Genomic DNA, 23,671 nt, shown 5'->3' on the forward strand with positions numbered 1-23,671 from the left:
TTTAAAACAATCCACAACTCCATCTGTTTCTGTCTCCTGATCTCCATGCTTCCTATCAACTTCATTCAAATTACACGTTGATGTTATGCTTTAGCTAATAATTACATTTGGTTTATGTGGCAATTAACAAACTTGGGTTTTCTGGGATTTTTTTAAAAAGAGAAAGGATCTGTATTTCTATGAGTCCTGTGATAAATTCTTTATGCAACTGTGAAATTACTTTTTGTTTTTCACTTAAGGCATAGGAATAATACCATCTCATTCTCCCAAATACATGGTATCACAGATGTTATGTAGCTTCAGCAACATCAAAATGTATGTCAGTAATAGACTGAAATAATGACTCTCCTTTGTACTACATTCCAGAGAAATACTTGGTATAAGCAGTGTCTTCTTTTTACAAACCTGGCGTATTTTTCCTATAGCATAGTTTAGGGAGGTACTGCCTTCCAAAGCAAGAACTCATCTTAACCCAGAAAACATAAAAACTTCCAAGTAAAAAACACTGCCTAGTCCCCTAAACTGAAAACAGAGAATTATTACAAATACAGTAAAACATTCAAGTGCACTTCAGAATATTTACAGAACACAGCACCTTTTATAGTCAGATTAAACTAACAATTATATAAATAGTTTTGACATATTTTCAACAAGATGATGCATACAATGTTTTAAAATATGGGCAAGGATGTAACTTTTAAAAAAAAAATAATAGTTTGACTTACTGGAAAGTACAGAAGAAGCGATCCAAAAAGAATGGTTTCCAGCAGCACCAGCCCTGAAGCCCTGATACTCTAGAAGACAAAAAGCAATGCAAAATATTATAAAATTCTGTCTTGCTTGCCACTTAGATTCTGGGTTCTTTGCAGAAGTCACCTCACTTTTGTCAGTATAACACTGCCACAGCGATGCTTAATAAAGCACAGCATGATACCGTCTGTCATACTGCTTCAAATTCTTTAATTCACAGGCCCATTGTGTTTTACAAAATCCAATTTTAAAAATCACTCTTTCCTATGTTAAATACTATTCAACACGTATTACCTGGATACAGTTTGAAACTGCTAAAATTGCTCTCAAGTGTGAAGAATTATGGATCATGGGAATTACAGATATGAATTCACCTGTAGGACTTGTTCTGTACTATTTACATTTCAGTAAGTCCTTCAAACATTTTTACTTAGTTAATATTAATAACTTGGCTTCTATAATATAAATAATATACAATTGTAAATATATACAATATACAATAACGTACAATTTTACTGAATACTCAGTGTGCTCTTAGATTGAAAGCACCTTTATTTTTCCTGAATTTTTCTACAAAGATCTTGATTCATACATGAACTTGTCAGGTTTGTCAAACAGCATGCTATTTCCTCACTGCTTCTAACGCACTCTCTACCAACATAGTTTCCTTACATCTTAAAATAAAATTTAAGATCAATTGTTTTTTCTAATACAACGTATATTAGAGTAACTTCAATAATTTCTGTAAAGTACATTTGTGCTTCATCCTAAAGACAAAACATCAACAGTGCTTCCTCTTTTTTTAAACTTCTTCTTCCCCTAAGATACTGTTTCACACGCTGCACTGGAAGAATGCAGTATTTCCCAACTGCAAGCAAAGCAGTCAGATAGGGCTGCAGAAGAGGATTTGCCAAAAAATCTTTTGAAAAATCCACTTCTTTTGCATAATCAAATCCTCTTGTGGGCTGGAATCAATGGCTCATGGTAATGTCTCTAATGGTCTTAGATGGGAGAAGTTTATATTTCAGAAGTAAAGAAATAATAATAAAAAAATCTATCTGAATGGATTTACAGACAAATTTGTCATTCCCTGGGGTCAAGTTTCTGCTTGCAATACACTAGTAGAATTTTCTAGATAAAAATTCAGCTTTTCAGTGAGTTTATACTCTTACTCAGATTTTCCATTTAATCATTCACATTTTCAACTGGTCACCTTTACAACATCTAATGTACTGAATGTAGGTTGAAAGGCACGGAGAACTCTCAAGAAGCCTTTTTATTATGAGACTATTATGAAACTACCTACATTCTAGCAATGGAGAAATTTTGCAGTAAGGGTTGTCATGTATATCAGCAGAGAAGTCATCAACATCCCATACAAGTGTCCACCTCAAAAATCAACATGAGTTTCCATGAGTAACCATATACCATATCAATGGGGATTCACATCAAACCTTCTGTTTTAAGGAAAACACTAATATAACAGCTCTGGGGGTATCTTTGTGCTACTGATGCTGTTTTAGTAACAATTAAAGCCTGGAGTAAGGATTATTAATGGTTTTCCACAGGTCTTAAGATGGTAATGGTGGCTATTTGGTTCAACCACTGCCTGAGTTTCACAGGAAAATCTTGGGACCACACCTTCTTTCCTTATTTTTGGACTGGAATTTTTTATGTATTTGAGAATCACTATTATGGCTCCTCCTTCCTAGACTTTTCCAATTCTTTCACTTTTCCTTGTGGATCTTAACTTTAGACTTTCATATTAAGAATTGCATATTAGAGACTGCAAAACTGTTCTGCTACCTTTCTCTAAAATTGCACCCTGAAACTGAGACAGATCTATTTCTAGCAAAATTTTCATGGAATTGATAGGCTTCCACAAAAAGTTTCTTCAAAAGTAGAGCAAAGCACCAACAAATAGCTAAAATACTGTATCTTTCTGAATAGAATACAATGCCTGTCTTAGCAATTGCTGAAACTTGAATATCAAGCAACTAGTGCAGCTTGTATTTATAGTGGGTCCCCACAATGCAAGGCATTTGTTTCAACAATCTAGATTAAAGTGTTCTGTTTAGTTTTTCCCTTTATTATGATAAACACAATCCCAAATGGAAAAAGCTGGGAAACTGGTAACTGAAATGCCAGTGTCAGGTTTGTATTAAATTCAACTCAGTACTTCGTATAATTTATTTCTGTCACTTCGATAGATGGGCAGCCTCACTGTTAGTCTGCTAACATAAAGATGGACCAACACTCCTGTCATGCATTTCTCCATGTAACAGCCCTGCTTCACTTCATCTGGAAGGATGCTCCAGAGAAACACTGTCCAAACATATACATCAACAGACCAAAAATTTTCCCAAACATATTGATTCTGTATTTATGAGACACTCATTTGTTACAAGCATCCCTAAACAATAAGCAAAGACCTGAAGGATGATAGTTTTATGGTTGCTGTAACAAAATATGTACCCATATTTCTGTATTCAGATGTATTCAACTTTTTCAAATGGCACTATAAAATTCAATATAGAAAACTTTTCCAGACTGCTTTCTGCAGACACTTCTGATCTAATATAACAACAAAAAGCTGTAAGTAAATATCTAGATACCAGTTATGAAGTAATTAAATTGAACACTTCCAGGTTATTTTAATTCAGAAGCGACTAGACTCCCAATTATTTTACAGCTTAAATGCTTGAAGGTATGGATTATTCACACTGCTTTGACACATACAGTAGTGCAAATATTTTTACAAACTATAAATGGCAGTATGAGTTAGTTCACATTTCTAATGAATACATACATTTAGCCTGAGATGTAAATCTTATGTGCAGCAGATGAAAATGAAAAGCTTAGATATCTTAGAAAAGGTTAAAATCTGTCTCCGATAACACAGGTTTCACACTTGTGACATAAAGTTGCCAACACTATATTATAAATTCAAAAAAAGCTCTACAGGACCACATCCACAAGATTTCTTATGTGTTCTTGACTCCACTGTAGCTGGGAGCTCCACGTGTTTTGATACAGCTTTTTCTTCACAATACCTTTGTAAGATAATAGCACTTCACTCGTTGGGAATTGATGCAGAGGGGTCTTGCCCAACCCCACACAAGGTCAGTGAATTCACATCTCCCACTATCAATCACTACTCAGATCACTGAACCAGCTTTTTTTTTCTTACTTTGTACAATGCATCTGGATATGACAGCAGGGTTGAGAAAATAACTGAAATGGATATCAGGGAAGATGGCAATGATGGAAGAAAGCTGGTCTTCAAACAACTTCTGCACAAACATCCTTTTATAAACAAGTCTTTTGCATCCTGATCAGTCTTTTCTCATCTAGCTTTTATCTGGGTGGCATGAGCATAAGACAACCTGCAGAGGCAAAGAACTTCAGTATTTTCAGCTCCTCTTCCAAAACAATTAATTAACCCATGATTTTCTTCTCACCTGTGTTCCAGTAGGAAACATTCTTTGTGAATTAATAGAATCATAGAATGGTTTGGGTTGGAAGAGACCTTGAAGATCATTTAGTTCCAATCCCTCTGCATGGGCAGGGAAACCTCCCAACAGACCAGGTTGCTCAGAGCCCCATTCAACCTGGCCTTGAACACTTCCAAGGGTGGGGCTTTCACAACTTCCCTGGGCAACCTGTTCCAGTGCCTTACCACAATCACACTAAAGGTGTGTCGCTCTTCTATCGAGTGACAGAATGGAAAGGAGAATTTGTCAGACTGAAAATATTTGGTCAGAAATAAAGCTGGTTGAAATATTTTATTACCAGTTCCTTTTCTTACTAAAACATGCCTTCCTGGCAAAAAAACCACTTTCAACACTACTATATTTTTTCATTGATTTCCATGCATATTCCTCTTATCCTATGTAATTTTTCCCATTTAAATACACATTGTTATCTTTTTCAGCGAAGAAGCTGGGTGGAAAAACTAAAGTACTAATTTTCAGAAATTTTAATTCATTTGAAACTTACCTTTAAGAAACAAAACATAGAGATTTTCTTTCTGTCCCCGAGGCTGAGCTACAGCAAGCAAGATGTTTAGCTCCTCTGTTATGAGACAAAACCTGGACCTAGCTGTTCCCATACAGTTGTCAGCAGAAAAGAGTGGGAACTGCATTTAACTGTGGTGGTTATCTTAATACTGTTGCACCTGGACAAGGACTAATAAGGACTAAAGAAGGGGCACAAAAGCAACTAGAAGTTGTCCCCTGAAACCTCAGTTAAGCACTCTGGAATACTGCTGTCAGAATTTTTTTTATTTTCTTGATAATAAAATCAGGGATTGATCAGCACTGCTACCCAGGAAAAGGGATATTTCAAATGCCATAACGGGACTCTGCTTTCATTTTATTATTATTTTAGTTGACACAAAATTCAACCAACCCATTCCCAACTAACTGCAGGAAATTATCTTCACTTCAATGGAGAAATGGTTGTGCCTCTTTTGAACATTCCTTTGTAAAATATTCAAGATGAAATTTTGTGTCCTGTTCAATCTCTCACCACACCGACAAACACTTTTAATTATAAATGGTCTATTTGAATTTTAGCCTCCTAATAGAATATGGATTGCAAATACAGTAAATTTCATAGCAAAGACCAAATTTTCTAAAAGAAGGCCTACAGTTATGCAATGCCACTTCACATATATTGGCAAATTGTCAGAATTTTCTGGCATTTGCAGGTTTTGTGCAGTACTCAAAACATAATCCTCATGTTTTTTCATTTCCCCTTAAAGAATACTTACACAAAGGTCAAATTTTTGTTCTACTACTAGTTACAGCTGAGCTCAAATAGAATATAATTATTAAATTTACTTTTTATTTGAAAAAAAAAAATCAGGAAAAGCAAAGGTCAAGCAGTAATCAATCATAAATCAATTTTATTAAAAGTGCACAAGATGTCAGGGATCCAAGAAATCCCCAAATAATGTATTTTCCAATTGATGTGCCCCTTAATCCTTTCTGTTATGGAAGTAATGAAACCCGTTACAATATATCATAGAATCATGGAATGGTTTGGGTTGGAAGGGATGTTAAAGATAACCTAGTTACAGCTCCTCTGCCATGTGCAGGGACACCTTTCACCAGACCAGGTGGCCCCCCACAAGGACCAGGGCTTGTGAACATGAGGCTACTGCTATTTGTCTATGAAGAGTCTCATCCGCTCAGCCTTCCTGGTCAGGTGGCCTGTAGCAGACCCCCACTATAATGTCCACTGTCACTGCTCTCCCTTTAATCCTGACCTATAAGCTCTTGGTCGGCTCCTTATCCACCCCCTGGCAGAGCTCCATGGACTCCAGCTGGTCACTGACATAGAGGGTGACACCCCCATCTCATCTCCCCTGCCTGTCCTTTCTGAAGAGCCTGTATCTTTCCATTCCAACACTCCAGTGACAAGAGTTATCCCACCATGTCTCCAACAAGATCATAACCCTCCAGGCACATGCACATCTCTAACTGCTCCAGTTTATTATCCATGCTGTGTGTTTGCACAAAGGCATTTAAGTTGCATCCCAGATGATTCTCAGAATTACCAAGGCTGGAAAAGACCTTTAAGATTATCAAGTCCAGCCTAGGAACTAACACCACCACATCGGCTAGACCATGGCACTAAGTGCCCCAGCCTTTCCTTGAACACATTCAGGGATGGTGCCTCCACCACTTCCCTGGGCAGTCCATTCTAATGTCTAATCACCCTCTCTGTGAGGAAGTACTTCCTAACATGCAACCTAAACCTTCCCTAGCACAGCTTTAGGCTGTGCCCTCTCATCCTGTCACTAGCTGCCTGTGAGAAGAGTCCAGCCCCCACCTGACTAAAACCTCCCTTCAGGTAGTTGTAGAGAATGATAAGGTCCCTTCTGAATGTCCTCTTCTCCAGGCTAAACAATCCCAGCTCCCTCAGCCTATTGCTATAAGACTTTCCATCTAGTCCTTTCACCAGTCGCTTCACCAGCCTCACTGCTCTGAAGCTGACTTACTGGCTGGAGTGGCTGGAACTCATTTTAAGATATTTCACTGGTGCTTCTCTGTTGGTCCCTATTAGCTCAGGAGCCCTGGCTCATCTCTGTAAGACTTCAAGTGTGCTGCAGTGAATCCAGCCCATCTCCAAGCAACAGGCTAAGGGCCTGTGCCTCTGTCCTTGGTGTGTCATACCACAACTTGTCACAGGCAGCCTGATATTATCCTTCTCCCCCTTAAAATTCATGGTGAAGATTAGGTGTTCCACATTTTGAAACATAGGTCCTGCTGCCTGCAAGTTGCACTATACCACCTACAATACAGATACTTGAAAAAACAGAATTTGTTGGTAAAGAATCCTCACAGTGTTCATGTCCACAGACATTTTTCTTATAAGAGCAGGAACTCCTCCCTCTGTGACATAGTCCTTAGATCAAGATACCTGGTTCTCAGCAAACAGTGACTAATATGCAGTTGAAGGAATATCAGTAATGTGGTAAATAATGCCCAAGCTCAGTTTCAGTTTTCACACCCTTATGGTTAATTTAGAAGCAGAATATGTAAAACTATGATCATCAAAGGTCTGGATCACTTAAACTGCCTGTTTCACTAGGTTATACATTCAATGAACGCAGAAATTAAATGAAAGGAAGATGCAAAGGCATTGTGGTCTTCAAGAATGAAATGCACTTTAATATCAATATACAAAAAATCTGATGGAATACAAAACCAAATTTCATGAGCAGGAGTTGGGGCTCATTTAGCATGTTGCCCTGATTTAGCTTCAGAAAACCTGAATCGAATTTCAGCTTTTCAATTCCACATGGCATCACCAATTACAGAAGATAATACCCCAGTTCACTAAAACAGTCTGTATAAATTGCAGTTCAATAATGTAGAACGAAATAGTTTGTGGTAAATTACAAGAGAAAAGAGCAACCTGACTGCAAAGCTCAAGATTCCTAATATCTTGGACAAAACAAACTGAGAATGATGTAAGAAAACAAGGGTTAGAATAAATCCGATAAAGATAAAAGCACCTTGTTGTGTGCATGACTGAGAAGGTAAATGAACTATAGCTGAAGACCATTATACTAATTTAAAATCCAACAAAAACTCATAATTCTGAAGATTTTTCAATCCAACTCCAGTTTGTTTTATTCACTTTTACTTTACAACAGCCAAATGGCTAAACTGTTCCAAACGAATAGCTTATGACTAGATCTGAGAAATTATGACCCCCAAAATGGTGAGGTTTTTCAGCTCTCCAGAATTTATTACACTAAGTGATCTCTTATTTAAAAGTTTCATTGTTTTTTGACCTAAAACTTGTCTTTGAAGAGAACAGTGCTATGTATAATTTAATTATTCTTCCTTTCACTCTATTGCTAACAGCCTCAGCCCCAGGTCAGCCTCAACTCATTGTGGACCCAGCACAAGGAGAAAGTACAAAAGACTGTCCTTCGTCCACAAAGTTAAGAGTTTAAGATAAAGGACAACAGATGGATAAGGACAGATGGGAAGAACCATGGAACAACAAGGCAGTATCATGAGCAATCAGTAGTCCCAGCCTATCAGTTTCCCATCCATAGTCACACACTTTGTTAGCGCCTGAATATGAAGACATGGAGAACAGAGAAAGCTCTCAAAAAGCCTCTACCAAGCATGAGGAAAGTATGATGGGAACAAGGGATGTTTTCTGAAAAATGTAACAAGATTATGATGATGATGATGGAGGCTAGTGTTGAGACTTATGCAACAATGAAATGGCATCAGGAGAGACAGAAAAGCTCATGTAGGAGTTCAAAAACCAAGAGGTATAGCTCATGTACGACATCAACAGGGAGATGCAATGAGGACAACACGAAGTGGCAGAACAGAAAATAGCTTGCAGCATCATGGGATTTGATAGAAGGGATTTCAAGGAGTACTCCACCTGGAGTACTACATCCAGTTCTGGTGCCCCAAACATAAGAACAACATGGAGCTATTGCAGCCAGTCCAGAGGAGAGCCACAAATATGAGAGGGCTGGATCGGGTCTCCTATGAAGACAGGCTGCAAGAGTTAGGGCAGGTCTAGGAAAACTCTCCACTACCAACTCTCTGCTGTGCCATCTCTACACCAGGACATCTCTGCGCCAGAACAACTCTCTGGGGATCTGCGGAAGACACAGAGCTGTGCCAGTGACCCACCTGGCTGATGTGAATCAGCCACGGACTATGACACATTTGCTCCACTTCGGTGCTCAGACCGTTTCCTGGCCTTTACTTTCTTAAAATTAATGTATTGTTCTTTAAGACCTTGCAGTCTTCAAATTATTCTCTCCTGTTCCACCAAAACTCTACAGCATCGAGCCCCAATGCTCAAATTAATGGAGCTGTAATTTGTGCACTTCCAGTGTACAGTGGGTCAGGAACATAACTGTCACCAGAGGCTGTAGTAGCCCTGAAGTCATGAGTAAGTTTAATTGTATTACACTATTATTTCACTTTTAAAATAAATTATGTAAAAGAAAGACAATAAAATCCTAGAATTTCAGCATATATTTTCCAAGAACTCTTACAGCATAGAATAATTTTTCCAAAGCTTTTTCAGAAATAGAAATGAAACTGAGCAAACTGCTAAGATTTTTGATTGCCTGTTATCCTCTGGTTTTGTATCTTGATGCATCTTATGTTTGTGCTCCTTGTAGGGAAGCTGAGTAGGCAAAACGATCTGTCACATGATAAGTTTTCCCCACTGATTCTTTGATGCAGTAAGTTGAGGAAATTTGCATTTACGTGGTGTCATTTGGATTTGTGAATGGGCATTTACAGATTTACAGGGAGGAAACTTTCTATCACGTCAGCAGAATAACAGCAACATTATTTATTTATCCTGCCATTTGTCTTGGGAGTTGTATGCTGCTGTGAACCTTCCTTGTACAATCAATAGAAATAGAAATGTCCTGGTGGCTTGTACAAGGTCTTTGGCATGCCTCCCTATCCAGAAGCAGAATTCTGTCAGAAATAGGTCTTTCTCTCTGTTTTAAGGGTCTAAGTGTAGGCTCATAAGAGCTTTTCCAAGCCTAAGCCTAATTTGTAGTGGAGGCATTTTTCAACAAGGAACGCTTGCAGAATTTCAGGATCACAGAACAGTGACGGTTGGAAAGGATCTCTGAGATAACTGAGTCGAACCATCACATTTCATAGTAACATTCATTTGCTTGATGAGCTCTTTGTGCAAAGCATTTGGCCAATACACAGCCCAAGGTTTGGAGACAGAAACATGGTTTTGGAAGCAGCTGGGATTTGCATTCCCATGGGTCAATGTCTGCACCCTGTTTTGACACTGAAACCCAGTTTAACTACAGAGAAGCACATCTGAAGAAGAAAAAAAAAAATTTAAAATGTTTCACTCAAATATAAGGAAGAAATAGCTTAAATTAAGAAAATGGGAGAACAAACGTTATCAGAAAAAAATGTAGCATTAGGACTTTCAAATAACAGGAATAAAACTGCAGTGGATAGCTTATTCTAGAAAGTCTTGCACTTTTTACTACAGATATCATTTATGGCAAATTTTTAATTTATTGGTAGCATCCTCAGAGAAACTTTATGTGCTGCTTTTTATGTGGTTTTCAGCTGTACCATGTGGTGGAAGTTGAACCCAGATCATTCAGCCTACAACATATGCCTGTTCTTCATTCTTCACTTCTTTGCATCAAAGTTGAAGTTTATGGCTCACAAGCAGCAGCCTTATGCTGTCAGCTTCTCTTTAGGACTTCATGCTGTGAACACAGTCAGACTGCTTTCTGCCTTCCCTGTCTTAGCCATGCCTCCCTCTGTCTGGAATAAAATCCTGACACTTTTCTCTGACATCTTCTCATTGATATCAATATAGCTGAAAAAAACCCCTTGATCTCCTCCTGCTTCCCTCTAAGACATCCTAGCTACTGCATTCTTAGTTACTGTAGCAACCTGCTTGTTAGATAACTTAATTTTGGACTCTGGAGCTCACTTTGCCTCTGGCTATGTCTAAGCCTTACTGAAGTACTTCTGAGTTCCCTTTTAATACATGTTTTCCACCAGTGCACAGACCTAAGTTTTTTGTCTCAGCTTACCTTGCGTCTTGACTACTGCAATGTCCTTTCAGGTGGCCTTGGCAAATGCAGTCATGGTCTGCTCTTATCTGTTCAAAATAATGGAACCATAAAATGGTTTGGATTGGAAGGGACCTTGAAGACCCATTTAGTTCCAATCCCTCGCCATAAGCATGAACATGTTCCCACTAGACCAGGCTGTCCAAAGCCCCATCCAAACTAGCCTTGAACACTTCCAGGGATGGATCTTCCACAAGTTCCCTGGGCAACCTGTTCCATTGTCTCACCACACTCACACTAAAGAATTTCATCCTAATATCCAATCTAAATTAACCCTCTTCCAGTTTGCAACCTTCTTCCTCATCCTATCACTACAAGCCCTTGTAAAAAGTCCCTCCCCAGCTTTCCTGTAGGCCCCCTTCAGGTACTGGAAGGCCACTACAAGGTCTCCCCCAGAGCCTGCTCTTCTCCAAGCTGAACAGCCCCAACTCTCTCAATCTGTCTTCATAGGGGAGGTGCTCCAGCCCTCTGATCATCTTTGTGGCCCTTCTTTGGACTGGCTCCAACAGCTCTATGTCCTTCTGCTTTGGGGGCCCCAGAACTGGACACAGCATTTCAGATCAGGTCACACAAGAGCAGAATAGAGAGGCAAAATCACATCCATTGACCTGCTGGTCTTGCTTCTTTTGATGCATTCCATGATGTGGTTGGCTTTCTGGGCTGCAGGCACATGTTGCTGGCTCATGTTGAGCGTTTCATCAACCAGTAACCACAAGTCCATTTCTTCAGGGCTGCTCTCAATCCTTTCTCCACTCAACCTGTATTTGTGCTTGGGACTGTCCTGACCCAGGTGCAGGTCCTTGCACTTAACCTTGCTGAAATTCATGGAGTTTGTACAGACCCACCACTCAAGCCTGTCAAGATCCCTCTGAATGGCTGCCCCTCCCTCCAGCATGTTGTCAGCAAACTTGCTGAGGGTGCACTCGATCCCACTGTCCATGATGCCAACAATGTTGTTAAACAGCACTGGTCCCAATACTGACCCCTGAAGAATGCCACTCATCACTGATATCCATTTGGACATTGAGCCATTGATCACCACTCTTTGACTGCAACCATCCAGCTAATTCCTTATCCACCAAGTGGTCCATCCATCAAGTCTGTGTTTTCCCATGTAGAGACAAGGATGTCGTGCAGGACAGTGTCAAATGCTTTGCACAAATTCAGGTAGATGACATCTGTTGCTCCTCCTTTGTCCACTAATACTGTAACCTGTAACCCCATTACAGAAGACCACCAAATCTGTCAGGCACAATTTGCCCTTAGCGAAGCCGAAGTGTACAGTGTCTATAAGTGAAACTAGGTTTATTTTTCTATTCACAAAGACTTAATTCCTCTAAAACACGTATTAGAATGCAACTATATACAGATGTGAAACCTTCAGGCTTTTGAAGTTACTGCAACACTGCAAAGACAGGGCAATAGCACCATTGCAGCCCTGCCTACCAATGCCTGCTGTCTCTGGGAACTCCAGCAGCCAGTACACCACCTCCAAATCACAGCTGCTGCCACAGGCTAACAGCCACTGCACTTTTCATCTTTTCAATATGGCACTCTGCAATTATTTATGTGAGAGTTAAAAAAGTACAGCATCCCTAATGGCATATCTTAACTATGCAGAAAAATGGGATAGGACATTTTATGAGTTCTGTTTTATGAATAAAGGAAATGAGAATCCCATTAAAAACAGCAACAGTTTTGGAAAAAGAAAACATCACCAGTGTCTTTAAAGCTGCACAAATCAAGACTACAAATAAGCTGCCCTAAGAAATGACAAGAAACTAGGTTTTCACTCCAGGATGTGATGAAGAAAGGGTGTATAAAGTACCACACATAATGTGTATGTGCTGAATGAACTGTCAGGTATGCACACCAGCACAGGATGTAAAGGCAGCTGCTCCATCTGTGCAAGATCTCTTCCCTCTATCAAGTTTCCACTTCAGTTGAAATACCAGAAATTTGTGTCTAGGGAGAAAAAAGAAGAACGTGCACCAAAGATGAAAGGCATCCGGGCATAAGCACATTCAGATGCCACATCAGAGTTAAAAAGGAGAAAGGATTGACTGATTTACATTAGTAAAAAAAGGTATGTTTGCAAAGACAGCATGCTTTAATATTTAAAGATGTATCAAACATGAACAGTCTTTAATTATCTCACTCTGAATTAGTGCATCCTTTCATGGATGTAGTGAGGAAGAAAAATTCTTGATTTCTCAGTTTTAAAAAAGGGAAACTACAGCATTAATTTCAATGTTGCCTTTCCATCTATGTGCAGTTTTGTCCAGTGTTTACAATTAAATTGTTTAGGTATTACCTTCACAGTTTTGAAATCATATTTAGCAGAACACTTCAATATATTTACAGTAAATGAAAATATAAGGAAGTGGTGGCATAGAATAGCTAGCCATCCTGAAACCAAATGACTGGAAATCTGTATTCAACAGTAAGCAAAATCCATGTAAAACCAGTCAGCCACTGTTATTTGCCAGTTTCCTCAAGAGAAGCAAAATTATATATTCTTGTTGATGATTAGCCATGTGGTCTTGTTAACAGTGAGGTTTTTTCCTTGATCGGTGTTCCAGATATGTATTTTTCTCCTCTCATTAAAATAATCATAGAATCATAGAACTATTCAGGGTGGAAAAGACCCTTGGGATCACCGAGTCCAACCATCATCCCTACTCTACAAAGTTCTCCCCTAAACCATATCCACCAACATCACATCCAAACAACCCTTAAACACACCCAGGGATGGTGACTCAAACACCTCCCTGGGCAACCTGTTCCAGTGTCTGACCACTCTTGCTGTGAAAAAAATTTTCCTAATGTCCAGTCTAAACCTACCATGTTGCAGCTCTGAAGCTTTTAGTGTTGAGTTGAATGAGAATTCACAGCAAACAAGACTCTTCTGAATAGGTCTAGTGGGAGTCAAGGCTGGTGTCACATTCATCTCTCCTTCATGGCCAAAGTAGCAATTAGCTGCTTTCATGCTACAGCTGAGATGAGCTTCTCTGGTCTCTTAGCCAGTAGTACTTCTTAGCATTTGTTAAGGGCACTTAAAATTCCTCAGAGCAGTTGTATTCTACCTGATAGCTACATGTTTAAGTTGATGTGCTGCTATGGAAAGGTCAGTCATTTTCAGCACTTCTTTCTGATTCATTTCAACAGGCAGCCTGATAACTGATGAGCTCTTTAGGTTCTTTGCACGTGCTGTCCTTCCACAGTCTGGTACTTTTATATAAGAACTTGTTTACAGTGCAGATGGTTTCCTCTCTCAAGCTCTGGTAGATCTTTACCCCTTGAAAGCTTACGTTAACTTTGATTTTTTTAAAAAATCTGTTTTTTATTTATATTTAAGCATGTTTTCTTTCTGGTGCCACATAGCTTTGCTACCCCTACACTGCATGTAATCAACTCTGCAGATGGTCACTCCCCTGTTTGAGCTCTCCCTTGGTTCATGAAACACTCCTCACATAGATAAATTCTCCTATTTTGTTGGTGATTTTCTTACAAAATGACTCCTGGGCTGCTCGTTTATGAGAATATTTGTTTCACCATCCGTGATTTCTGTCCTTGCCTAGCCAGATACATTTGTTAGCTTAGTCTCATACTTTTTGGACATGTTTTTAGTCGTGATGTTTGCATTATCCAATCAATAAAAACAATAGATCACTCAAGGCTGTTTGCTACTGCTCACCTTGAGCTAATTAGTTTTTTGGCTTTCAGCTCAGTGAATGTTTTGCACCTCTGTAGACAGCCATGAAGATCTGACTCCACAGCTCTGACAGTTGCTCTGCAAGATCCTCTCATAGTCTATCAAAGTCTTTTGAAAACCAAAGAAATCAGAGGAGCCTATTCCTTTACACAATCCTCTCCAATTGCTAGGACACATATCCAGTCCATCCAAAGTGCTGCAAGCCTCAGTTGAGTCTGTTCCTTGTTTTGCATCCAGTGTCCCTTCACTTCTCTTATTGTCCCACTGCAGGAGCCTCAACACTTCCCCAGCTGCAGGATTCACCACGACCACCCTGGCAGGGCAGTCTAAGGAAACTCCAATGTTTCCACTACTGAGGAAAAATCTCTTCTTCCCAGACTTCATTGCACAACTCCCTCGGCTTCATTAAAACTGGTGCTGTCAGGTGCCATCAGCTTTTCTGATGAGATTTCATCCACTTCTATCTCCCAGATGTTTTTCAGCCTCTTGCAGCTTGTGTTAATGACAGGCTGAGGTTTTCCAGCTTTCACTACTGCTTGGCATGAGGGTTGTCTATAGTAGTTAAGATTTCTTTGAAGCGATCTGCACATCTGCTTTCCCTTCTGTATTAGCTGTGACTATTTTTTTCCTCTTTTTCTTTGTTTGGCACATTTCTTCCATTTACTCACATGCTGAAATACTGTATTTTCCCGTTACAGCAAAAGCAACTGCTTTATCTGTTACATTTTTGTATTCTTCTCTCCTTCCTTATAAAGATTTGCACTAGTGGTTTAGCTTCTACTACTCCTTCTGTGCCTTCCAATTTTTTATTCATTTCACTTTGGAGTTCTCCCTTGGCAAAAGGCCACATTTTCTGCCTGTGATTTTCTCCAGTTATGACTCTTATGGTTTAATAACATTGCTGCTGAGCTCATCTTGGGGCTGCTGAGTCACTTTCACCTGTGTTTGACAAAGCCTCAAATTAATTCCTCAGCATCAATCTTTCTCACAGTATCTTTCTGCAATGCCATTTTTTATTGTTTGCCAATGCTGACTACTAAGTGAAGTCACTAATTTGCAGTTACATTTACAGGCTGGCAATGCCAAGATTTTGGTCAGAGGTACCAACGATAGTTTGGAGTAATTGCATCTTGCACAAATGAGTTGAATTTTGCTTTGCTACCTATTAAACATGCAAGTCTGTATGAGTAACCACAATGCTTTCAAGAAGAGGCATGAAATCTAATGTAATAAAAGAACAAAAGAATGGCTTTCTGATTCAGACTCTGGTGTCCTACCTGAGGTCACGGCCCGTGCTGCATTATTAAAGCAGAACAGCCGAGAATGATCCATCCTACCCCCTTCTCTAGTTTCCAGCAACAAAAATTATGGACTTCCTGAACCTGATGTTTCACCAAAGCCACTGTGTTTAAGTAGACAATAATGGAAATATTCTTCACAATTCCTTCTATTTGAAAAACTCTATTTGAATTGATTTGTACTTTGGAATCCATTATATTTTTTGCCAATTAGTAACACAAAGCAATTAAAAGCTGTGTAAAACAACTACTTGTTTTTTTTGAACTTGAGACACTCTTTGAATACCCTCTAGTTATATCTTAAGAGGAATCATGAATATTTCTTCACACATCAACATCTCCCTGCATTACATGATTTTATATCATATTTCCTACACTGCCTTTTCCTCTGTCATCTCCTGGTTGCCTATAAGAAGTGTAGCTGATCTAGGTCCTTGAAATCATAATTTTTCATAGCTTTTGGTGGCTGACCTAGGAAAAAGTATTCTCATAGCCACATGTTCATAAACCACCTTCACAGAGCTATAAATACATTTGTAGGGCACCAAAATTCTCACAAAAGCCCACTTCTCATACTTACCCACTAACTCAGTGGTTCTATTATTTGTTACCATTTCTATGAAATTGCAAGCACATAAGCTGGACCTACTGATCTTTAGCTCTTGTCACCAGTTAGGAAAGTCTTTATAAACACAGATGTCACATTTCCTATCTTCCATTGCCCCACTACTGCTATTAATGTAAGCAGTAGCTTACTCCACAGTACGTAATTCAACAGTTTTTGTAGAGGAGCTCTTTCAGAAGTCTGAAGAGGACTCTTTAAAGGAACATTTAGAAACTCTGAAGGAACAGACTTAGAGAGTTCCAAAGGTTCCTCTAAAGAGAAGCCTGCCTTTAGAAGTCAGTCATCTGGCTTTGCTCTAGGCTTTGCCTATTTCTTACAATTTATTTTGTCAAGATTTTTCACATGTGGAACCACTTTGGTTGATATTTACCAGGTTTTCCTGTAGATCATTATTATTACAACCTAGATCAGTAGTAAAGATTGTGTTAAAATGAAAATTGTAATGTCACACTCTATCAGTAACACTTTAGCAGTAATTGTTGAAAATATCTCTGTTTTGATTGCTCTGGGAGTGAAGCCAATGGCTAATCTTCTAGTAACTGGTTTGGATCTAGCATATATTCTGCACTGCTAATGAAACTAAGCAGATGAGTGACTCTTCCACAGCAGTTTTCATTATAAGAACTGCTTGGCCATATATAAACACTATGATCAAAGATATTTCTTCTCTAAAATACTTCTGATCTACATCTGCTCTTAATGATATGTTGATTTTTTTCAGACCAAGATTGTCACCTCCATCATGATCTAAAGGGCCCTTATGGACCTTTAACATTCTTTGTCTGAATCATTGCACTCACAATATGACAGTCAAGGTCGCATGGGTGTTTCTTCCCAAGGTGCTTCCTGTTGGCCGACTTAAACTTTTCAGGACTTAAGAGCTTTTTGAAGTTAATATCTACCAGGAGCCTCCAGAAAGTACAAGCATCAAGTAGTGTTTTGCACACTCACTTCTACCAGAGTGGTAAACTGATTCAGTTTGCCTACCCATTTACTGAGCTCAATTTACTGACCAACAACTCTATCAAAATGCCAAACATCTACTCTTCATTCTTTTCAGCACTAGGGCCTTAATTTAGCATTTTTAAATTCTTAACCTCTGTCTTTTGCTCTTTTGAAGACTTGGAAGATTGCTTCTTGATATGATAGCAATAGTTATTTCTGCTAAAATGCTGTATTAAAAAATACTTTTTGTAACTATTTGAATATTGTTGTGCCATGTGGGAGAGAATTTTAAAAATGCCCTTCTTTGACACCCACGCAGCACAAGAGAAACAGTTTAACACAATAACTTTAATCACAGACAGATACACTAACCTAATTGAGCTTTATTTCACTAACAGTTGGAAATCCTCAAAATGCAGATATTTTGAATATATTTCAAGAGCTTCTCTTTAATTTTCATTACTTTCCTCCCTGGCAGAGAGTACAGTCAGTTACTAGTTTTGTTCATACACTCCAAATTTCTGACATTATCCAATGTAACCAGCAGTTTTCTTATGCAAGTACTCATTGTTCTCAGTATGTTTCCCCTTCATACAGCTTCTCATTTCATGGTAATCACACAAGACATTTTTCTTTTTAAAAATCACACTGTACCAACAAGATAAAGAACATAAAAGAAATCCAAGAAAAAACTCTGCTGAATGACATGAAAGTCAATGGGACACCCATTTATCAGTTTCTATTCCATGAAAACATTGATCATACAGGATTGTTTACTTTTTGTCTCATTTTTCCTCCTCTTTTCCTTGTGAGATATACTCTTAAGAGCAAAGTCTACTCTCTTCTAAGGCTGCAAAATTATGATTCCATCAATCTCTGTCCAACTGAATGAAATGCCATGTCTCAAAGGCATCAATATTTCTTTCCAGAAAAAAGAACATTTTGTTTTAAGACTGGTTCTCATTCATTTAGATGTCATGATGAACCTCTACTGGTAAGAGGTAATCTGGGAAAAAATAAGCTCAATTTTTTTTTATGAAGATGGTAAAGTTCTTTAGAAAGAAGGAAAGGTGTCTATATGCCTCTTTGTTACTGCTTTGGCATTAAATATTCAGCTCCCATCTGGTTCTATATTCATAGCCTACTTTGAAGAAATGGCTAACCATCACAAAAGTAAAAATGCACCTTTCATTACTAAGCAGGTTTTCTGAAATACAAGACTTCTGTAGTATGTTTAATAAGGATGTATTTTTTTTACTGTAATGGATATATATATCAGATCATATGTAAATGTACAAGTGCAAGAGTGTATGAAACTTTACTTATGTCTGATCCCAAACTATTTATGAGAAAATACCAAAGTATCTTATTAAACCATCAATAATTCAGTGTAGAAAAAAACGAAATCACACCAAACTTGCAATAGCTGCACATAAAGTAATCTACTCTGCTCACTTTGTAGGTCTAAAAAGTAAATTTTTTACACACAAGGAATGATTCTTTCATGGAGCTGTCTATGAAACTAAATGTGAGTAACATTACCATGTGGACTAAACCCTCATAAAATTGAAATTAAGTTCTTCTGCTAGGTTAATGTTAGGCAACAAAACAGATGCCTACAGCAGACTTTTCATAATGAAAAACTTTATAATCACAACTAAGTCTGTAATTTGAATCATTTTATGCAATACCATTAAAAACCATGACTCTGTCAGAAACAGAAGAGGAAAAAAAAGTTACTGCTCGTTCTGTGATTTCCTGGTAGGATATTAAAGTCTTTCAAAATGAACCAAGCATTTGTAACACAGACACTGTAGGATTAGGAAGACTGTAGGATCAAGTGACCCAAAAACCAAAACGGAAATGCTTTTCGAGTTATGGAAAGTGGATGAAGGTATTAATTTCAACTGTGTACACACCTACCTCTCTCAAATGTAAGTACTGAATACGTGCCAACTTCATTTCTTTTCAGTAAATTGGAAGTTGCAGAGAATATTCTACTTTTACTGGGACAACAGTGAGATTCCAGGAGATATTACATGTTAAAAGATTTTGAATGAGATAGAAGCAGAAAGCTCATTAGGTAATATATTGAAACCAAACACCATTTCCAACTGTAGTAAAACAGATACTTTCAAGATCTCAAGACTATAAATGCCCACATGCCTCGTTACCTACCTGTGCAATTAGCCTGATTTTCCAAAATTACTTCGAACATAACAGGCTTCCTTGATTTTTGCTGATCATCTATAAATTTCAGCAGGTATCACTGGGTGACATAAGTTGCTCAGCTTTTTTTTTTTTTTCAAAGCATTCCTGTTTGGAAATCCCATCCTCTCCTTGAGTTGAGCTCCTTACCCGAGAAGATGACTGTCAAAATGTGAAGCTATACACCTATATGTAAATAAGTCTGTACCACACAATGAGCAGGAATATCAAAGTAGAACGTGTCTGCTTACCTTTGCCTTGCGGAAGTGGTAGACTACCAGCATGCTTACGAAGTCCAGCAACATACAGAGTGTTTGGAATGAGATGATAGCCAGCCGTAAATACTTGTCCTCCTGTGCATAGCAGGGAGAATCATCTGTACAGTAAGAACATCCTTCCCTGCAGGGTAGGCAGGTGTACACTTCCTCTGACAATTCACCACCAGAAAAGTGATTTTCTGCATTCTTTCCTGAAAGTGTCAGAAGGGTGAGGGGAGACACCTTTAGTTGTACAGTGTGGGCAGTTCATCCATACCAGAACAAACCACTCCTCTGCTGACTCTCCTTCCCTCCCTGTTGGCCTCTTTCATTAAGTTCCAAAATGGCTTGCCAGAGCTGCTTTTGTCATTTCACTTTCACTTGTCAGGTTCAGAAGATGCATACCAATTTAGACACGAGGGAAGTGAGCTTTTTAAATGCCAAATGGTTTCCTTTTGTTTTTAAAGTGGGCTAAATCTGTGCAGGAAATTCTATGAAGGAGCCTTCTGAGTGGGGAAAAAATTACATCAAAGATTTGGGAATAAGGAAAGGATTTTACACAGACACACGAAGAGCAGACTCATTAACTACTTAACGTACACAATACAAGCTCTGACCCCCTTCTGGATTGTTCCTCAATTTCATAAGGATGCTACCTCGTGAATTAATTAGCTTCAAATTAGATAAAACCCCTATTAATTAACATTTGTTCAGCATGCTGATGCATGACTGCACTTATCTGTCCCCAAAGCAAAACCAGTGCACTTACACTAAGATAATTTTCTATTGTTCACACAGCACACCACGAAATCTGGAAAACCTGTCGTCAAGTTAATATTTTGTCTACAAAAATCAATTACTCTTGAGCTTACTTCTCATCCATCCAGTGAATCCACCAACAGAGCACACAGGAGGATTCCTACTTTTATTGATCCATGAACACTTGTCTGTAACCCCCTGCAAGACTGCTTACCCTACAGGCAATTTATGGAATAAAAAGGTGAAATAAAAAAGAGATGAAAAAGAATAATATTAAATAAGAAAGAAAACTGAACTTGCTGAAAATGTGTAATAGAAGTAAGACAGGTTCAGGAGTTCCCAGAAACAGGAGAACGTGGCTGAAGACAAATCAATGTGTGATAACTTCTTTCAGTTTTCACAAGACTAGATAATTGCTCCAGTATCTTTGACCAAAATCCTTCTCCTCCAACAGTGAAAGCAGTAAATCATGATTTGTTTAGACTTAATTCAAGAGACAGCCTATTCCATACTGACCATTCATATTGGCTTATGAAACTCTCTCCAGAATTTTAGCCTGAAACATTTGATGCAGAAAGTTATCTACAAGGGTAATTATTTCTTGCTTTCTCAAATCTATGTACAAATGTACATGAGCACACATCTGATGACAGGCAAAGCCTGGGAAAGTGACAAAGAGGCTGTATACCCAAGTTTGTTCATTTGGCATGCCATTCCAGCAGGCCTGTGCTCCTCATCCTCAGTGTAGGATGCTTTGCTCCCACATCCTGCAGTGGGCAGAGAACAGGCTGGTATTTCACATGAGGGTTGTGAATTTCTCTTTGGAGCTTTATTTTGAGCAAAGATGTTGGAAACCTGAATATAGCAGAGTAATGCTGACTCATGCTGGTAGCCAATTTTTCTTAGATCTTGTGTCTTTTTGACCCAGACTGTGGAGGCAAGAATGGAAATGTTGGAAAATAACTGGGCATCCCAAGAAGGATGAGAACCTCTTAAGGAACACTAACCCTGAAGGTATCCTAGGACTGGCACTTCTTTTCAGAGCAAACACCCACACACCTTAGCCTATTAGCATTCCAAGAGCTTTGCCAGAAATCACCTTCTCCATATCTAAAATTACATCTGTTTTCTAAATTTCAGCTAGAGCAATAGACCCACACCATCCTCTATCAGAGACAGAAGTCAGTCTCCCACTTCCCATCTCTGTATCTGAATCAAGAGTGCACTACCTACTGCCAGAAGTTTCCATTTCATTTACTCAAGATCTGCACTCATGTCAACCTGCCTTTCTACCACCCACCTGTTCCTTTGTAATTTCCATAAAGGGTTGCCCTTCAATTAGCCCATCTCCAAAAAGATTCTTTAGTCTCTTTAAAACCTCCAATTTTTGACCCATACATGAGACATTTGTTAATGTGCTTTTATTGTGGTAACGATATAAATCATGTTCTGTGTAAAAAAAAAATAAAAAAAATTAAAAATTAAAACCAAAAGTTTTAAGATTACTTAAGTCATAGATACTACATGAATATGGCTTGATTGTTTTGCATGATCCTGAACTTGATATTCTTACTTTATTTTTGAAATGTTCAACTTTTAAAAGTTGTTGAAAAGAATTTATAATTCATTTTAACAGGCATTTTATTATCTGAGTCATGCACGGAAGCTTCTTCTACAGTGATTAAAGCAAATAAACAGTTGCATGCTGCAGGAAATATCCAAAGGATATGACTTCATAACACAGCAGCAAGCCTTTGCTTAGATGTGTCTGGTGTCATACTCTATGCTGTATACAAACGAAGATCATCGATATACATCTCCTGCACTGCCAGCTATGACTGATGATCTGGTTAGTATCTTTCGACTTTGAAACTACTCTTCATTGTAGCTATTATAAGAAAGATCAAAAAAATTGGATCTACTTAAGAATTTACAAAATGTGATAAGGAATTATTCATAATTCCTATCTTCTCCTCCCTTGCCTCCCCCCCCAAAAAAAAAAAAAGAAAGAAAGAACACTTCTCAGACCTCTAAAAGGAGCTTTCAGGAAAGAACCATTCATTGCATTCATTGTATTTACCCCTGACTGAGAGCTTGTTTGGCCACCCACACCCTTGCCCTGACTCCATCTTGCCCTGTCCCCTCACCAAAGTCAATGAAAGGTCAATTCAAACCATAGACAGTCCAAGCCAAGCATGAAGTTACTGCCTCTTAAAGCACTGCTAGAGATTTCCCTGTACCACACTTTCTCCTGTCTCAGCAGCTCTGTGGGATTACACATGCCTCCTACAGTGAAGAAAACAATTTTTTCCTCCCCAAAAGATGGCAAAATACTTTAAACACTGGTAAAGCAGACAGACAAGAAGCCAATTCTTCTTCATGTAAGGCAGGAGCAGTTTTAGCACTGCCACAAATGAGATGGAAGCAAACACAGAAAGACTGACTGTGCTGCGGATAAGGAAGGTATAAAAAAGTACTGTCATCAAGGAAAAAGAAGAAAAAAAAATGCAGTAACAACAACAACAACAAAGGGTAAAGCAGAAGGAGAAAAGAACAAATAATTGGCTGAAAGTAGGAATAGGGGCATAAACTAATGTGAAGTATAACAAGAAAAAATTCTAGTACTGGAAAAATAAAGCAAAAAGCTTAAATGCTTCAGCTATGTCCCTTCTACTACATTTTTTTCCCACGTTCTTTCCTCTTCTAACCCCATCTTATTTTTCTGCCTGATTGGCCCATCTGTTTTTGAAATGGTCTCCTGAGGGTAACTCTTCATCAGCTTTCATTCTCCTAAGCACACTGCTACACAAGGAGTGCCTGAGCAGCTGTGACACTGCCAGCTGAGGTGTTCCTGCAAAGTAAGAACAGCACTGTAGACTGCCAAGTGCCAGGGCAAAGATTGCTACAATCCCAAAGTCATCCTAGACCTCAGTCAAAACTGAGTCCTGAGCAGAAAAAATACTGATTCTGTTCCTGTTCTATTGC

General features: G+C 38.6%; 1 protein-coding gene across 1 annotated transcript in view; it reads right to left on the reverse strand.

The window, feature by feature from the left end:
- GPR158 (G protein-coupled receptor 158) overlaps positions 1 to 23,671 on the reverse strand; it is a 178,769-nt gene that overhangs the window by 71,374 nt on the left and 83,724 nt on the right. The window contains exons 4-5 of the mRNA XM_051612176.1: positions 19,922 to 20,139; positions 726 to 794 (exon numbers count right to left, since the gene is read on the reverse strand). Coding sequence (XP_051468136.1) covers positions 726 to 794; positions 19,922 to 20,139 — 287 coding nt within the window. The remainder of the gene's footprint in view (positions 1 to 725; positions 795 to 19,921; positions 20,140 to 23,671) is intronic.

Source organism: Apus apus, chromosome 2 (genome assembly GCF_020740795.1).
Source record: "Apus apus isolate bApuApu2 chromosome 2, bApuApu2.pri.cur, whole genome shotgun sequence".
NCBI classification, from domain to species: domain Eukaryota; kingdom Metazoa; phylum Chordata; class Aves; order Apodiformes; family Apodidae; genus Apus; species Apus apus.